Source organism: Pieris brassicae, chromosome 10, assembly GCF_905147105.1.
Source record: "Pieris brassicae chromosome 10, ilPieBrab1.1, whole genome shotgun sequence".
NCBI classification, from domain to species: domain Eukaryota; kingdom Metazoa; phylum Arthropoda; class Insecta; order Lepidoptera; family Pieridae; genus Pieris; species Pieris brassicae.
Window position 1 is genome coordinate 6937891 of NC_059674.1, and position 17638 is coordinate 6955528.

A 17638-nucleotide genomic window follows, 5' to 3' on the forward strand; every position below is an offset into this window, starting at 1 on the left:
TTGTTTTTCATGAAACTTTGGAAAACACCATCAAAGTTGTGGTTTGCCGACGCCATATTAACAATTTGAAGAGTTTCGTTTCCAGTTTGAGAGTGGCAGAAAGTGAAACGTCATCGATCCAAGTCATTTGCCTACCTGTTTAACCAACTGGCTGAACATCTTTCAGGGCGCTACTTAAACGGCTAGACTATTAATTGAACGGCTAATTTGCTAGTTGGCCTCAACACATATATCTTACTTAACTAATTTGATGATTGATTTAATGTTGATTTACTATTATATTAACAAAACAACTAATAGATATATATTTGAAATAAACTAGAATAATATAATATTTATCATTACTTTAAAGATATTTATTTTAAAGCTTATATAAGCTGCAACACATATTATAGAAACATATTACAGGCTTCTAATATAGTAAGGATTTAAATTGTGTTGCCAGTATTCAAATGAATATTTACTGAAATTTAATTTTTAAAATATAAAACGTTCATTGTTAAAAATCTCATCGAATATTTGTTTATAAAGTTGCAATTTTACTATTTTTAATAATTATATATTTTTCAGCACTTCGATACTTTACCAAATGTGCCATCGGGTGACGAATCCCACTACGGAGGTTCAGTATCATTGGCAGACTACTGCCCATATCTCCAGGAGTTCACATGGAAACACAAGAGTGTACTACTACGAGGCAGCCGATGTTCCTATGAGGAGAATACACCTAGTAAGTTACGTAACATAATAAGGAGAAAGGTGGTAATAGTAAGCTGGCAATAGTTAGATGGTAATAGTAAGCTGACAATAGTTAGATGGTAATAGTAAGCTGACAATAGTAGGCTGGCAATAGTTAGATGGTAATAGTAAGCTGGCAATAGTAAGATGGTAATAGTAAGCTGGCAGTAGTAAGATGGTAATAGTAAGCTGGCAATGGTAAGATGGTAATAGTAATCTGGCAGTAGAAAGATGGTAATAGTAAGCTGGCAGTAGTAAGATGGTAATAGTAAGCTGGCAATGGTAAGATGGTAATAGTAAGCTGGCAGTAGAAAGATGGTAATAGTAAGATGGTAACAGTCAGCTGGTACAGGCAGTAAATTAAGTATGTTATTCTATATAGCTGATCATCAATATATCGACAATATATGATGATCTCCCAGATCCAACCAAAGTAATTTATCATTATAATTTGTTTACGTTCATACGTTGAAGCAGCTTGCAGGCCATATGCAGGACTATCTTATAGTCCTTTTATTACAAATACTATTTATTGATTTTTAATGATTAATACTATATTATCAAATATATTTCCTGGTTTTTATAAACTTTATTTTTTACAGAGACTGATGTAAATTTCGCGTTAGAAAACTACGGGACACACTCCAAGTGTTTCGACCATAGCGATCGTGTGTGGGAGCAGAAATCTTGTAGACAGGTATCTAGTCCCTTATTACATTTCTATCTATCTATACATTTTCCCGAAGGGGTAGGCAGGGACGGCTCCACAAACCTCTCTCCCTACTTCCACTTTCATGATGCAGGTCGGAAATAGGTACAATTATCAATCAATACATTATATATATATAATTATTTCTATAGATATTATATATGTATATATGTAGAACGAAAATATTTGAGCATTTTTAATACCAGAATATATAAAACAACTTGAGCTTGGCCTTTTAGGGATAACATATTTTCAGATCTACAGAATATCGGCCGTTTTGGACGATGACGGTTACAAACACTGACACGAGAATTTCACAAAAATATTAACAATAAATATACTTTTTACCTATTTAAGTTATTAATAATAATATTTCAGATTAGAGAATGGCAACACTGGGGCTCTGGTTGCTATAAATATAAGTGTGATAGTGGTCGACTACATATTATAGTGAGTATTTTTCATCACAAATAACCTGTTTATTTCATTAAATAACAATACCAATGTGAAATAAATCTACAAACTAATAGACTTTTTGATAGTCTGTACTAATCTATACTAATAATGCAATGGTGACGAATGTCAGCTGCCATTGTCATTATAATTTCAAATCAAAATCAAAGTCAAATAATGACTGAACCTACAGACTATCAAATAGTCATTTCTCCATCATGTATAAATAATAAATACTTTTAAAATAATAAATTTTCTACCCATGGGTGTAACTGATAAGTTATGCATAGAACATTCATAGAGACTGCTGTGAGGTGTGGCAGTTATGCGAACTCATATAAGTCTTATTAACTATTTAATAATTTTGATTTGAACTCAAATGAATTGACTGTGTTGTCGAGATAAAAAGTAAATTTAACACAACAGTGACCTCAAGTTTACGACGGTTCTTTCCCCTTATGGGTGGACGGCAGCACTTTTAAGTCCTTAATTTATTTTTAAGGTTGGCAACTACACGTATACCTGCTACTTTGCGGGTCAAGTGTTGCAAGTGCGAATAATTCAAAAAGGCTGGCTTCACAAAGGCGGCGTCGTTTGTCCGCCTTGCAGAGAAATGTGTGGAGATGAGTTTGCTGTAAGTTATTTTATTTATGACATATTATGTGTATTTTTCTTATAATGTTTTTTTTTTAAATATACATATAAAAAAACGAATGGTCGTAATAATGTAAATTGTAAGTTCTCCTTCGATCAAAGTTCGACTGTCTAGTAAAAAAACTGCATAAGAATCTGTCCATTCGTTTAGGAATTATACACAGATATAACGAAGTTATAACAACCTTTTCTAGGGAATAGCGGTTATTTGTTTGCCTCAGATGCAAGATAAGATAAGTGCAAAACATGGATGGTGTTTGACATTTCTCCCAATTGCATCAAATTATTGACGTTCACGTCAGATTTCAGCGGGAAAAACTTAGAATTTGAATATTTTAAGGTTAATTTTATATATGTTATATGTCACTGTTCAATTGTTAACATCTGTTATAATATAATACGCGTTAAATTACAATTCTGTTCCAAAGTTTAACAATATAACTCTCAATAGATTATAGAATATCGACAACTATCAGATTGTGTAAGAAAAATATTACTAAATAAATACACAAGTTAAATATCTCTTTAGAAATCACTATAAACAAGCTGCCATTAACACCTCAACCATAACCTATAGAGTGTTTAGAGATACAATAATTCTACAGCTGCTACACCACAGGAAATGACTAACATATACTATATTTTTTTAAAAATGGGGATGTAAGTGCTCTAATACTAATAATATAATTAAGAGAATAATTTCTAATAGTAATAATAAGAGCCAAGTTTCAAATACATTTATATTTCTATCGTCTCATTTATTCCCAAATAACTAACTTTTGTCCAAATCCCGCCAGTTTTGTCTGCACTGTGCCACTGTACTGTCATGTACTGCTACTGTTTCCTTCGTACATCCACCTTCTAAATTGTATTTTTTTGCGTTTATTGTAGCGTGGTTTAAAGTTTGATACTTTCTTGCTCCACTTTTCTGTTCCTCTTGCCATATGCCCCGCCCGTTTCCACTTAAATTTATTTATACTATGATTAATAATAAAAATGTGTGCTTGTACTAGTGTACGCACGTAAGTGAAACTTCTTTATGACCTTATTTTTCGATAAATGATCTACTATATACAACTTTACAGAAATTGGTTAAATAAAGTTAAATTAGATAAAGCTTTTATTATCATAGGCATGAATACAAATAGTACAATTATTTGATTTTACCTTATTACTACTAATTTATTACAGAATTTCATTAATTGTAATAGATTTATTACTATCATTGTTATTGTTGTTATATATTTTGGTTATTTATGGCTTGAAATCCGTGGTAAACTTTTTTACAACGCCGATAAATAAGTTTCACTCCAAAAATTGAAAAGTAATTCCTTATAATTTCAGTCACGTAATGAATATTGCAAAGGGGGCGAAGAGGCGCCACCACCAAATCTGTACCCCAATGACGTTCTCGCTTGCAACGCGCCCAAAGTATACAGCGATATCATCATTTTACTATCGACAATTTGGAGTATATTCTACTAGTGCTACGCGTACATCTGACATGTTTGAGAGTCGTTAATTCGTGGCCTGATTCACGTTAGCTGTTAAAACGTGTTCACGTGTATTTTATACGAATTTTTAATGCAATTTTTCAGCAACGGTATTAATTATAAAACAAATCATCACGATAAAGGGTTGGATGGTAAGAATTGTTCGAAAATCATTTATTTTTATTTTACCTATTAGATCCTAGCTGTAAAGATGAACTATCCAAATTACTTACTAGAACAGGCAGGAGGCTCACCTGTTAAGTGATACCACCCTATCATTGCCAGAGAGCTCGTGTGCCGGTCTTTTAAGAATGGGTACGCTCTTTTCTTGAAGGCCCCTAAAGTCGAATTGGTTTGGAAATACTTCAGTGGGTAGCTGGTTCCACATAGTGGTGGCGGCAGAAACTTACGTAACGTAATTATTGCATGCATTTATTTTACTAGAGGAATTGCGGATTCCATATTGGATTTGCCATTATTAATCTTAACTTTTTTTTTCGAGTTGACGTACAAATCCGAGCAATGCACTCGGATCTGTGCTTCGAGAGCAATGTCTATGGTGAGAGAATGTTGATGTATTTGCTACCGCGGCTAATAAATCGACTGCAAGGTCACTTTAGATAGTAATGTAAGAACAGGTTTTAGATTTTTTATATACATTTGTCGCCTGACAAGACTGGCAATTGTAACTTTAATACATATGTAATATAATATCATATAGATAAAAAAAAATACAGAAGATAATTACAAATATTAGACTAATACACAAGGTGAGTCCTCTAATTCCTCTTCTATATATTAAAAAAAATATATATTATTTTTATTATTTATTTAAATATAATATTTTTTAGATTTTTTTTAGCCATCCAACTTTTTATTATTAATTTTCAACTGAAATTCCGTTCTACAAATATTGTTTAAATTATTTACATGTTTGTTTGTTATCTGTGGTGCTTTAAATTATTTTATTGTCGGAATAAATTGGTTGTGATAAGCCCGTACAGTTTTACTTAAGCGGATATTTTACTTGTAAACGCCATTTAAGTCGACTTGAAGCCATAGCAGGCAGTTTTGTTACCTTGAATATGATTAACTTAACTAAATTAAATAAAAAAACTTTGATGTTTTTAAACACACTCTTATAAGTCCCCAGTTGATACATTCATCACTTCCACCGACCTTTTTTTGTATCTGGCAATGAGAAATAAGTTATTTATAATAATTACTTAGTTTTAAGTATATTTATGTATTAGTTTAAGTGAAAATGACTTCTGTGTACTTACAATTACCAACTGACACTTCATATGTCATATTTTTCTATGACGTTTTATATTTTTGACTTTGACACATGAAATAATGCGTAACGGCGTCTTTGATTTACGCGGGATCATCAAATCGTAACCGAAGGAAAAGTATTATTTTCATAATTCGACATTTCAAGTGACTTAAACCCCTCTAAAGCATTATAAATGTCGAGGTATGTAAATAATGTGTTAATGCGGTTTTATTTAACCGTTTTAGTGCTAAGAATATTTTTGCAAGAATGCACGATATTACGGTTTTTTATCATTAATGGAAAATATTAATGTTGTCAAGTAAAAACACTTTTCTTAGACTTCAACCAATCAATTTTAATACATTATTTTTGTATTAATAAGAAAAATGTTAATTGTGATTGTGAATTAGAAAATATAAACATATTTTTACAGCGTATTTGTAGCACTAAAACGGTTAAAGTCGATTCTGTTTAACCTCAACAGAACTGTGTATACTAAATGGTTCAAAGTATATGCCTCTAAATCAGTGTTTCCCAACCTATTTTGTGTCAAGCCCCACCTTAGTCTTAAGAAAATTAAATTATAGGTTTTAGGAAGAAATTATTTGGAAATAATTAACGAAACACAGTAATAGTGAAAAACTGAAATTACAAATAATTATTTAAAAATAATGAATTAAACCTTAACAATAAAATTGCCTCCCTGTGGGGCATGGGCCCTGTTGGGAAACACTTCTCTAAATGACATTAGTTAAAATAATGCCTTATAAAATATGTGGGTAGCCGTAACTCTTATATTATAGTTTGTCTATTTCGGTTGTAGTTAGTGAAAATTCGCTTTGTACAAACTGGTAAAAATATTCATAGAATCTTTTTATAAATTACAAAACAGTGAGATTATAATATTATAATTGACAATATAATATTATCATATATTATTAATTATAATATTATTATAATAATTGTTTTGGAACGAAATTTTGTTATGAGGCATTGATTTGAGTGTGGATTGTAAATAGGTCTTTTTAAATGACTGTAAATTGTGTGGATGATTTTAAAAAATATTTTACCTAAAATATATTGTTTTATTTAACTTCCACTGTTGGCCTAGTGCTACTCTAGCCTGTCGTAGGTTCGAACCCCGGAATGTTGAAATGAATGAAAATTCGCCAATTTTCGCGGACTTTCTGTCATTATACGCATTTAACTTCCTCATACGGGATAGAAAAACATCATGAGAAAAACTCCATTTTTTTAAATAGAAAGGGCAGGAGGCTCATCAGGTAAGTGATACCGAGCCCATGGACACAATGCCAGGTGGTTCGATTGCGTTGCCGACCTTTTAAGAATATGTACGATCTATTCCTGAGTTGATACAAAATACTTCAGTTGGCAGCTGGTTCCACCAGTTATGCCATCTAGAGAGTCCCTCCCCCCAAATTTAGGGGAAACTAGATGTCCAGGGTTTTTTTTAGAGGGTACATTTATTTAGGGGGTACTTTATTCAAGAATTTTCTATACAAACACACGATTCAATACAATTTATTTTATTAAGCTTCGGACGCAATCAACAGACTAAACCAAATATAAACTCCAAGCCTGGCTCTAGCTTAATTTAATCCGAACGAATCAATGGCTGGCGTGCTGGTCTACCACGTAAGAGCACCGGGGTTCGCTTCCCGACTGGGCTAAAGTTTTTTTTTATTAGACATTGTATCTCTTGATTATCATTTACTGCATACTTCAGCTAGACTTACTCTACTCGATGTTAAAGAGAGGTGTAAGAAATTCTTGTGTATCTTGGCTCATGAAATTCAGAACAGCAAAACGCAGCGCGATATCCAGGCCGATGCCTTCGACGAAATATTAGAAGCTCGTCCCAATTAAATTTAATAATATTGTGTTAGAAGGAAAAAACTGATACATTGAAGCAATTCTCTTTTTAATTTAATTTGTCTCTAAAAAGCTTTAAAAATAATGAAGGAAAAGGAAATGACGTAACGTCCCACCCGGCCCCGGTTGATTGCGGTAAGACTCGTTAGCCCTTCCATTCCGAATGCTTTTTTAAAACAGGCTAGAGTAAAACATAACATATCAACAGCTGATTTTGACCTTCCATCACAAACCCCGAAGCCGATTTATATCAATGAGAGGTTAACAAAGGCCAATTGTTTATTTACGTAAGCTACGTGAGAAATGCAACACCGTTGGAGATTTGTTTGGACGAAGGAGGGTCGTGTGTTTGCTAGGCAGACAGAAACAACTAAGATACATTTATTTCGTACTGAAGCCGACTTTACGTGTGTTTGGGAGTAACCCCAGTGTATCTGATAGATGTGGCTAGGCCTAATGCTAGTGAGACTTTCTTTTATTTGTATACTGTCTCTGTGAATATGCATTATATATGGCTGTTTGCTGGCGAGTTACATAATTGCAATAGGGTTTCAGTGGGAAGATTGAAAAGTATTATAAAAAGCGATTTTAATATTTTGTACTGCAACACAATTGTTAAATATGTTTTTGATTTTGTTTATTTGTGTTCCTTGGCATCTGAACTTTATAAGAAGTATATTGTAAAGTTACTAATACTATATTCTTTGTCATCATTTATTTCTATTGATGATGTGTGTGTGAACACAACCACATTGTGTTCAACTGATTTATTGGCTTTTTAGTATGCACAAACTTATATACTTAAGTCACAGCCTAATTTACTTATACTTAAGTGTTTACATATTCTGCACCCAGGATAATATTTATTTAACTAATAAGCAACCAAGGATACCACTTGACCTAAATATTATTAATTTATTTAAAATATTGTGTTTGTCTTTACTATTGTGCATACCAGAATCTTAAATTTATGTATCAACTTATGCAGCTTCTGAAAACACCTCTATGTATAAATCTTATTGCTTTCTTATAATTAATGATATTTCGAAGTTGGGTATTCATAGTTATTATTACGGGGGATTTAGTTATTTACTGTACGTTTTTATTTAGTATTGTCATTTGTTAACATAGCTTTTACACATTAAGAAAAAACTTCTTAAACGGATTGAAGCTATGTATTATTATTAGAGAGTATTATTATTAAAATTTAATGCGTGGCCGTTGGGTACCCGGCATGATGAATTGCGTGTCATATTTGATCGCCATCTGCCGGATATATTTGCAAACAACGAGATTTGGCTTAGGGCTGGGCAGGAGGCTCGTACACTGACAATATCGAGATACACCTTTGGCCACAGGCCCCAGTCCCCTGAAATTAGTAGCAGAGGTGGTGGCGTTGGTTTTTATGCTAGGTGTGGTATTACTGCGCGTGTCTGCTGTCCTCCCCATTGCAATCAATCTGTTGAGCAGTTATGGCTTAAGATTCACATCAAATCACTTCGTGTTATTGTAGGTATGGCGTATCGTCCGCCTTGGCTGAATGTTGAAGTCTTCTTAGACGAATTGACGGAGACTATCTCGTCGCTCGGTAGCTGTGATTACTAGGTGCTAACTGGTGATTTTATTATAAATCTCCTGAACCATCTAGACAGTAATACAGCTCGCCTTAATGTATTTTTGAAAACAATGGACTTAACTAATCATTTCACGGATCTTACGCACTTCACTTGCCACAGTCAGTCACTCATTAATATTGTTTGCACAAATTCTCCAGTAGCCTGCATAAATATATCGCAGATCTTGGTGCACACGCATTTATTCTTACCGAGTTTAAGTTGAGCAGACCGAAAGCACCGCATAACGTTCAGGCCATTAAAAGATATGTCTAATCTTAATAAGGTTACTGCATCTATACCTTGGCATTTAATTGAAAGGATTACTGATGTGAACCAAATAGCTGATGCTTTCAATCGTTATATAATCGAACTCTTCGACAGGTTTCCTCCAATAAAAACAAAAGTGATAAAAAAGTTATCACACCCGTGGCTTACCAGTAATGTTCGGCATATGATGGAGTTGCGAAATGATGAATATCAAAAGTACCGTAGAACCAGGCTGGATGTTCATTTTAAATCATATAAATAGTTGAAAAAAACCTTTCGACTACAACATCAATCTCCACCATAAAAATACTAAGTTGCTTTGGAAAAATTTGACCTTGCACGTACGGACAATCTACCCCAGTACCTGTGTGATGATGATGAGATGAATAAGCATTTCTTGGATATCCCGGGAGATAATATTGTAGACCCTTCCGATGTGGCATTCTTTTACGGCAATCGATTCAGCAAACGGACCTTTACTTTTGAACCTGTCATTGAGCATTACGTCGGAAAACTTATTTTGGACATCAACAATAATTTTTGTCGCAATTATAAAAAAAACTTTACTTACAACTCTACAAAAATCTCACGTAATATAATTTTTCATCCGCCCAAAAATATTTATTTATCGACTTAACAATTATTCTTATTTTTTATTTAATTTTTTTACATTTATTTTTTCTTCTTCATTGCTTACACTGCTAACTTTTACTATTATTATTATTATTTGTTTCTACTGAGTATTAGATTCTTATTTGTTTTTATGCGACTGAGGCACAAATTAGCTGCTGTGATCTCTGGCAGAATGACCATCTCTGTGGAACACCTCTGGTCCTCAGCATAAGGCTGAGCCAGGGCCAATTACAACCACAGCACACACGCATTACACAATTAAACATTTTTCTTTACCCTTGGTCATAGTAAGTTAAAGTTAAAGTTAAGGAGGAGGATTTTAATATTAAACTTTAAATTAAAATATATTTTAATATTCAATTCTTACTTTATAATAATAATAATCCTTTATTCCACATCTTTGACATACATTTGATGATAACAAAATTAAATGCTCCGGGAGAAGCCCATATTCACGTACGTTTGCCCCGTAATTGAATTAGGAACTCCTTTCTATCGCACCCTGGAATGATCGTATTTTGGCTTTTGTTTTGTTTTTGAAAATCCAAGTTTGTGCTCCATGTTTAAGGCAAGCCAGCAAGCAGGAACCCACCACCTTTTTCTTTAGCTTAAATGGGAGCTTACCTTTCAAGATTTATTTTAAGCTCCAAAAATTCTTACTTTAAATATCCAATAAAAATGTATCTTTCTCATACGACGGAATGACAGAATTACGACCATTATTTACCGTGTTAATGCCGTATATGCTTCCAATAAATCAATGTAAATTACCATAACTAATTAATTATTACTAAGTAAGCTTAAAAATTAATTTCACACTCTACCTATAAATTATGTAATTGTGTGTACAACCTACTGTTTTAGAATCATGATAATGAAGGCATTGGTTTGTTTCTGTTTTATAATTGCAATCGTCATATGTACTGAGTATAATTGTGATTATTCCTTTGGTAAGTATGAACGTACACTCTGCGGTTCCACCCGCCAACTATGTAAATGGACTTTTAAATTTATTGTTAGACATATGCCATCCATCTATGCGGACTTTATTGTCGATATTGATGTCTTCGTTAAACCAGTAGTAGTACATCACCTTGTTCTATTATCAATGGTTTCCGTAGCGTATGTGATATAGGTATTTTTATTGGTATATTTTTCGCACTTTGGGTTATATTATAAGCGTATTATGTAGACTTCTTTTCTAAAATAATTTTCAAAGCTGTCCAGTAGTTTTGGAGCTTATTTAATGCTAATAGTCTTTATAATATTGGTGTAGATTGAGATGAAAGAGTTGTATATGTTGCGTATGTGCGTTAGATGCTAAGTACGTCCGGAGTGAATTGGAAAAGTATTCAGTTCAAAATATTAGAGCTTCCGTTTCGTGCGCTGAATAAACGTGTGTGAATATTAAAAGATCAACAATAACTCCACGAGGGCATATTTCTTTATTGTTTTTAAAGCCTAGGGCGCTTATCAAACGAGATGAACATGACTAATGTAAAGTCCTGTTCATACAATGGCTTTGAGGTCTCTGTCAGGAAGGTTTAACACTGCAACATTGGCGATTAGACGTATACAAAACATAAAATGATATTTATTATGAATTTACAGGTGATCCATCGTGGAATTACTCGAAAATATTTTATGATGAAACTCACACAATCGCTTCTGGTTTAGTGTATATGAATTTCACTTTACCCGTAAGTTTACTAATTTATTAACATTATTTCCCGTTTATTTCAGATCCCTTTTTATTTAATTACAACAACTACTCTAGGGTAAATTTGTCTTATCACGTTTCTACCTTAAAACAGCTCAATTTTTTCCCAAATATCTTCATCACTCGGCAATGGTGTACCATGCAATAATGTGATGGCGCATCTGTCGCCCCAAATAAATTTATTAAAACATCATGATTTGTGAAATGAATGAGAGAAGGTACAAATTTTCTTTAACCTAACCTAACCTGATCACAAACACCACTTAGAATATAATTTTTTTTTATTAAAAATTGACCTACCCTACTGAGAACTGAAACAATATCATTTACATTATGTATGTAATATTATTAGTTTTTTAAGTGGTACTACATACAAGCATGAAGAACAATAGGAAAAAATTTGGAGCTATTTAAGGTGGGGCCATGATTTCTCTGTCTTGTCACAAAAATTTTCGATGTCTTGTGTTGGAACGCAGTTTATATATAAAGAAACAACGTATAGGGTTGAAACCCAAATTGTGAGGGTAGTTGATTAAATTTATTTTTATTGAATCTAATAAATAAATGAAATATTTAAACAAACTTTGGGTAGTATGGATGTATACAATAAAAATTAAAGTAAAACATTAAATATATCCAAAAAATTATTACATTATTAACATGACCCGAGGTTTAATATGCTAACAGAGAGCCACATGAGGGTACAACTCCCTAAGGGTAAGACTCACTCTCTAATCAATGAAAAAAATGAGCTTTATTTAGTATATTGTACGGCAATCATTGATAGATTTAACGCAGAATCCAAAAAATATTATTTCTAGCGTGACACAAACCAAATGGTTAGCTTCGTTTGCGTCAATATCACGGGAGCTGATTTGAACACAACGCAGGTGGCTTTTGCGAGTCTCTTTGATCAGGTTTCAGTTGACTTACGCACTGCACACAAAAAGGACGTCACAGTACACATTATAGCATTAGAACATGGCTATTAAAACTTACAAATATTTTATTTTTTATTAGAGAGCTAGAGTTAAGATTTTTGAAATGCAATATTACAAAATAAACAAGGAATTCATTTTTATAGAATTATGAATTGCCAGTAGAAAGTATCGATTCTTCGGGAAATTAAAATGTATTCTGTACTGCAAACATATTACGTATTTTATTTTAGCATAGATATATAAAAGTTTCTTTTCCATAATTTTAATAACAATATTAACAGAAGCCATTTATTTATAACTAGCTGGTTTTCATATCTTCAATATATTGAAAATTATGCTGATAATCATAAACATTATAAAATACCTTCGTACATGCAATTAAAAGATTTCCTTCGGGGGTTGAATAATCAGAATTGGTGACCCTTCAGCCGGCAATCTGGCAGCCTTAGACTTGTAAATTGGATGTGCATTCAAGTTTAACTATACACAATCTGACCCGTAGTTTATGCCGTTGCCGTGATAAATTCAGATCGTTGAGATCTTGGGGTCTAGACGGAATGTTAATTTAGTAATTAAAATAACAGTTCGTTTCGACAAATTTTTATACAAATTAAGTTTTCGTCTTTCTACATACACTACCTAAGGCATCTAGACTTACCTCACGGCAATTGCAAAATTTGAATTACATCTGGTTAAGCCCTTTGGTTACATTTTTCATTCGTCTTTACTACAAACAACAACTTTTTACTAAAATACAATGGATAGATAGGACCCATCGACTATATTTACAAGAGACGTTGCTGTTTTGTCATGCTTTTGTGCGAATAGAGGCGAAACATCGTTATAGTAGGCAAAACATGCCGCGCCCGCATAATTCTAGAAAATTTAGGCGATTAATACATTTTTAGTAACGGCAAAAACACCTCGGAGCAGTTTTCTTGCTGACATATTTGTGATGTATTCATCACTTAAAGAAACTACGATGAATTATAACCCATGTTTATTATTATATAATGTAATATTATTCAATTATAATTAAAGAATAGATCTATTCGTTTTGATTTGCATATTCGGTAATGTGTTTATAATCCTGTGGAAATGTTAAGTAGGTACGTTGCCAATTTATTTTCCGTTACCAGTAAGTTTGAGAATATCGGAATCTTTGTATGACACTTGAGAACGGAGTAAGATCGAAACTTTTGTCGATCGAATCTTAGACGTAAACGGAAAGTTGAGATATTTGTTAAATTACTACAAACAGCCGTTTTTTGATGTGATTTCGTAACTAAAAACAAAAACTATAGTTAAATATTTATATGAAACAGCCGTGTCCATCTTGTAATTAAAGTTACATGGGGTGAGATAAAATCACTTTAAGATTTTTCAAAAAAATCACGATGCATGACGATATTTTTGAGAGATTCACTTACTTTTGCTGAAATGGGGGGAGGGGAAAAATTAAAGTAAATCTGCTTACGTAATACTTGAACGGCTGTGTGTAGGGGAAATTTTTATTGTACATGAAATTGTTTTTTATCTGGGGCTGAATCAATCATCAGCATTGGTGATTTGGGTTGTCACAAAACAGGTAGGTTAAACTTAATATTTTAATAATTCATAGTTGATATTTAATTTAAAACTCATTTACAATGGGAATTTCTATATTTTCCAAAAAGTATAATGAACGGTCATCGAGCGAGACATTCATTAAGTCTTCATGGTCTGTTTCGTCTGAATTAAGTTCTACACATAAAGAACTTTTTCTATTCCTAACTGTGAAGGTATTTTCAGATAAATTTTCTATTACATTAATATTTTCTGTACTATCTCCCAAATTGGATAGTTTTAATTCATTGATAGGTTTAATTTCATTTTTTGATTTGTTATCAACATCAGTTTTCATTGTCTCAGCAGTTTCACTAACTTCGTTATTTTCTTTCAATTCATTTTTATTTATACTAAATTCATTCTTTTGTATACTGTCACAGACATTTGAAATTGTATGCTTTTTATTTTTAATATAACCTAACAAAGTTTCTAAGTTTTTAGATTTATTCACATATTTCACATCGTTTTTGATATCTTTATGAACACTTGTAAAGTTTTCCTCGATTACATTTTCCTTAATATTGTTCATTTCAATTTTTGAAACTTTCTGGTCATCTTCCATATTTCGACTTTCTTTCTTGAGTATATACTCTACTGATATTGGATCTGGAATCAAGTAAAAGCTATTTAGCAACAATTTAGTAAAAAATTCAAATATTTTTGAAGTATTTCCAACTCCATACAGTAATGCAGATGACCAGGAGAGAAGGATACTGTACATTGATTAAAGAAGACAAACAAGTTATAGTTGCATATAGTATGAATTAACTTTCAACCAAAATTTTTCAAACAACCAGTTGCTTTATGTGTCATAGAAATCTCAACAAAAGGGTGGTAATGTGTAATGTGATTTAATAGATTGTAAAAGTTTCAAGTTGATGGATAGTTGCATTACTTTGTTCTACTTAATTCTACATAAGTATACCTTCAGAATATCCAGGTGGTGGATCTTCCCACCAAACTGGGCTGGGACATGTCAGTATTTCAAGAAAATCATCATCACCCATGTCTTGTGTCCCATCTATGAGAGTTATTAATTCAAATACAGATTTTTCATTTTCGCTGGGTGGGGAACTCACTGCTTTAAAACTTGCTTGTGAGACATCTGAAATGTAACTTATATTATAAATGTATACATGTCTCTTCAAATGCAAAGATGTATTTTACTTTTAGTGGGGATGCTACAATTCTTTCTCTGTATGTAGCTTAACAAAATGACAGAAAGATGATTTTGATAAGCAAAACAGTATAATTTTTAAATATGGGTCAAATTTCTTTAAAACAGGTCATATTCTAGGAATTGTTTATAAAGCTACATGCCTAAGTGAGTAAGTCATAGTATGATAAATAAAATCCAACACAAAGCTATTTTTTTCAGTTCCAGTACCTAGGATTAGGGAATTAATTAAATAATGTTTCCAGATTTAATATTAATATCTGAATACTCTCCGTTCTTGCTATATTTGCCATATTATAGTAGCAAGTATTCCCTTCAGTTCTTTAAAACAATGTATGAATTAACTGATGATCAACCAAGATGTAAAGGAGTCTACAATAAATAATATTCCAAACCTCTCTTAGGGACATTCCGTTTTCGTTTATTACATTTAGTCATATCTGCTATAACTATTTGATTATGTTTTGGGTTTAGCTTCACCTTCTTAAGCTCAATTTTTCTCTTCACTTTATCTGGTTGAAATTCTTTACATTCAACTTTATCCACAGATATTTTCTGTTTTCCATTTTTAAGTCTCAATAATTCATTTTCAGGATACAACTTTACTTTTTTTTTGGTTTTGTTTTGTTTCAACTGTGCCAATTTGCTTCTTGTCAAAACTGCTTCTGCTGGCATTGCTCTAGGTGTTTTATATTTGATTTTAAGAGACATCTTTTATCTGAAAAGTTTTAATATATATTTGAATAGACATAAATTTGAACTAAACTGTATGCTAATAAAAAACAGAAAATATTCACAGATTAACATAGCTTACATCTTGTCTTAACCATATGATGTTGTTGCAAATAGCCAAGATTAGGTCAAGGCATATCTAGTTGCAAGCAAATATGAAAATGTTTATATTTGTGAACTCTTTATGAATATTAACACAGTATATCAAAACAATGTTCACTTCTTAGTCTTGAACTGTGTCAACCAAAAATCAAAATTTTGATTAAATTACATTCTACTCCCTTGGCCTCCTTTATATTTAGATTTAATTAATATATTGTAAAACTAAAGTGTAATGGAACATCAGAATCGAATATATTTCGAAATACGATAAGTAGAGGGCGTTGTCGAATGTCGCCGTCGTGTACAATAATAACATTAATAGTCTTAATGCCTTTGTAATTTTGATTTATATATAAACCGTCACAACTCACAAATAACAATCTCTGCTAGCCATATCAACCTGCAGTTAAGAGAATATAATGTTCTAATTACGTTCTAAAATTTCACAGTAGAAGTTGAATGTAAGAGTAAAAAGAAAGTGAAGGCTCTTCAAAAACTAATATTTTTTTGCAAATATATGCTTACCTAGTAAAACAGGCAATTTGAGATTAGTGGAGCAGAAGCAGGACCTGCAGCATCGCCATATTCATAAACGCTTGCTACTTGTATACTTGTAATTTATCCTTTTATAGAAAATAATCATTGAACGAATTGCAGTAGGACATATTCGTGAGATTTTGACTTCTTGTTTAGTCAATAGTCGGTATCGGTAAATAAGCATATATGTATTATGTATAAATCTATTGAATAACTAAAATAAGAATACCTCTCGTGTTCTGTGCAAAAGCCTAGAACAGATTATAGAGGTATTTTATGTACTAAACATAGTTTCGTGTTCTTCCCACGAAAATGTAAGTCGGAGCTCCTATTTCACCACGCCTCCTACTGATAGAGGACAAATCTTTGTTTTTATTTTACTTTATTATTATTAATTAACTATTGTTTACTTAACATGTTATATGGAACAGGGTGTAATGGTTGCAGCTCCTAACAAACATTGTGTAAAATAAAAAACTTGCCGATTAAAAAGAGTGGCGGAGAATGTATTGCCAGTTCTTCTCTTTCGTTCTACGTACTTGAATTGAAGTATTTAATATATATTTATTTTTGACGTTCATAACTGTATATTGTATTACCTAAATTAATAAATTATGAATATTTGATTTGATTTAACAACAATGAAACAATGTAAATAAAAAGTGTACGATATTGGTAAAAAGGAACGTACTCGCAAGCGGTAACGGTACCGGCAAAATTGGTTGAGAATGTGCGAATGACTAGCTCACGCTTTGTGTTGCAAAACGCAATTTGGTTTCGCAGTAGTGTATGATACCTGTCGCAAAATGTATTTATTTCAGCAGACCACTGTATTCATAATTATAATGATTTTTAAAAATAGCCGTAGACAATTTAACCTTTATTGTCTTTGGCGCTCTGTATGTGAGATAGCATATCATATTATTCAAACAAATATTCTAAAGAAATACACGCATCGTAAAAATAAACAGATTCGTTCGGTATTTCATACTGACTTAAGTAACTTGATTTTCAATCTTCATTTAATAATGTATTTAATAAGATAAAGCGAAATGCTAAAACAATAAACATAATTTCTTATCAAGTGTC

The 17638-nt window shown here is 32.1% G+C and overlaps 3 protein-coding genes across 6 annotated transcripts in view; 2 read left to right on the forward strand and 1 right to left on the reverse strand.

Moving 5' to 3' along the window:
• LOC123714922 (leishmanolysin-like peptidase) overlaps positions 1-6365 on the forward strand; it is a 65111-nt gene extending 58746 nt beyond the window's left edge. For all 3 annotated transcript variants that reach the window (XM_045669591.1, XM_045669592.1, XM_045669593.1), the window contains 5 exons: positions 571-730; positions 1341-1435; positions 1826-1897; positions 2403-2534; positions 3899-6365. In XM_045669591.1, the coding sequence (XP_045525547.1) occupies positions 571-730; positions 1341-1435; positions 1826-1897; positions 2403-2534; positions 3899-4039 (600 nt within the window). In that variant the 3' untranslated portion in view covers positions 4040-6365. The remainder of the gene's footprint in view (positions 1-570; positions 731-1340; positions 1436-1825; positions 1898-2402; positions 2535-3898) is intronic.
• Positions 6366-10586: 4221 nt separating this feature from the next.
• Positions 10587-12605, forward strand: LOC123715839. Its single transcript, XM_045671175.1, has 3 exons — positions 10587-10682; positions 11344-11432; positions 12274-12605. Exons 1-3 carry the CDS (start codon positions 10601-10603, stop codon positions 12442-12444), a joined length of 342 nt encoding a protein of 113 aa, XP_045527131.1. The 5' UTR covers positions 10587-10600; the 3' UTR covers positions 12445-12605.
• A 1381-nt stretch (positions 12606-13986) lies between these two features.
• LOC123715838 lies at positions 13987-16816 on the reverse strand. Of its 2 annotated transcripts, none has more exons than XM_045671173.1 (4): positions 16538-16816; positions 15574-15896; positions 14927-15106; positions 13987-14607 (listed from the first exon to the last, which is right to left on the reverse strand). In XM_045671173.1, exons 2-4 carry the CDS (start codon positions 15887-15889, stop codon positions 14027-14029), a joined length of 1077 nt encoding a protein of 358 aa, XP_045527129.1. In that variant the 5' UTR covers positions 15890-15896; positions 16538-16816; the 3' UTR covers positions 13987-14026. The 2 variants fall into 2 exon arrangements, with proteins under 2 accessions (XP_045527129.1, XP_045527130.1); XM_045671174.1 differs by lacking the exon at positions 16538-16816 and adding an exon at positions 15993-16013.
• Between the last annotated feature and the right edge of the window lie 822 nt (positions 16817-17638).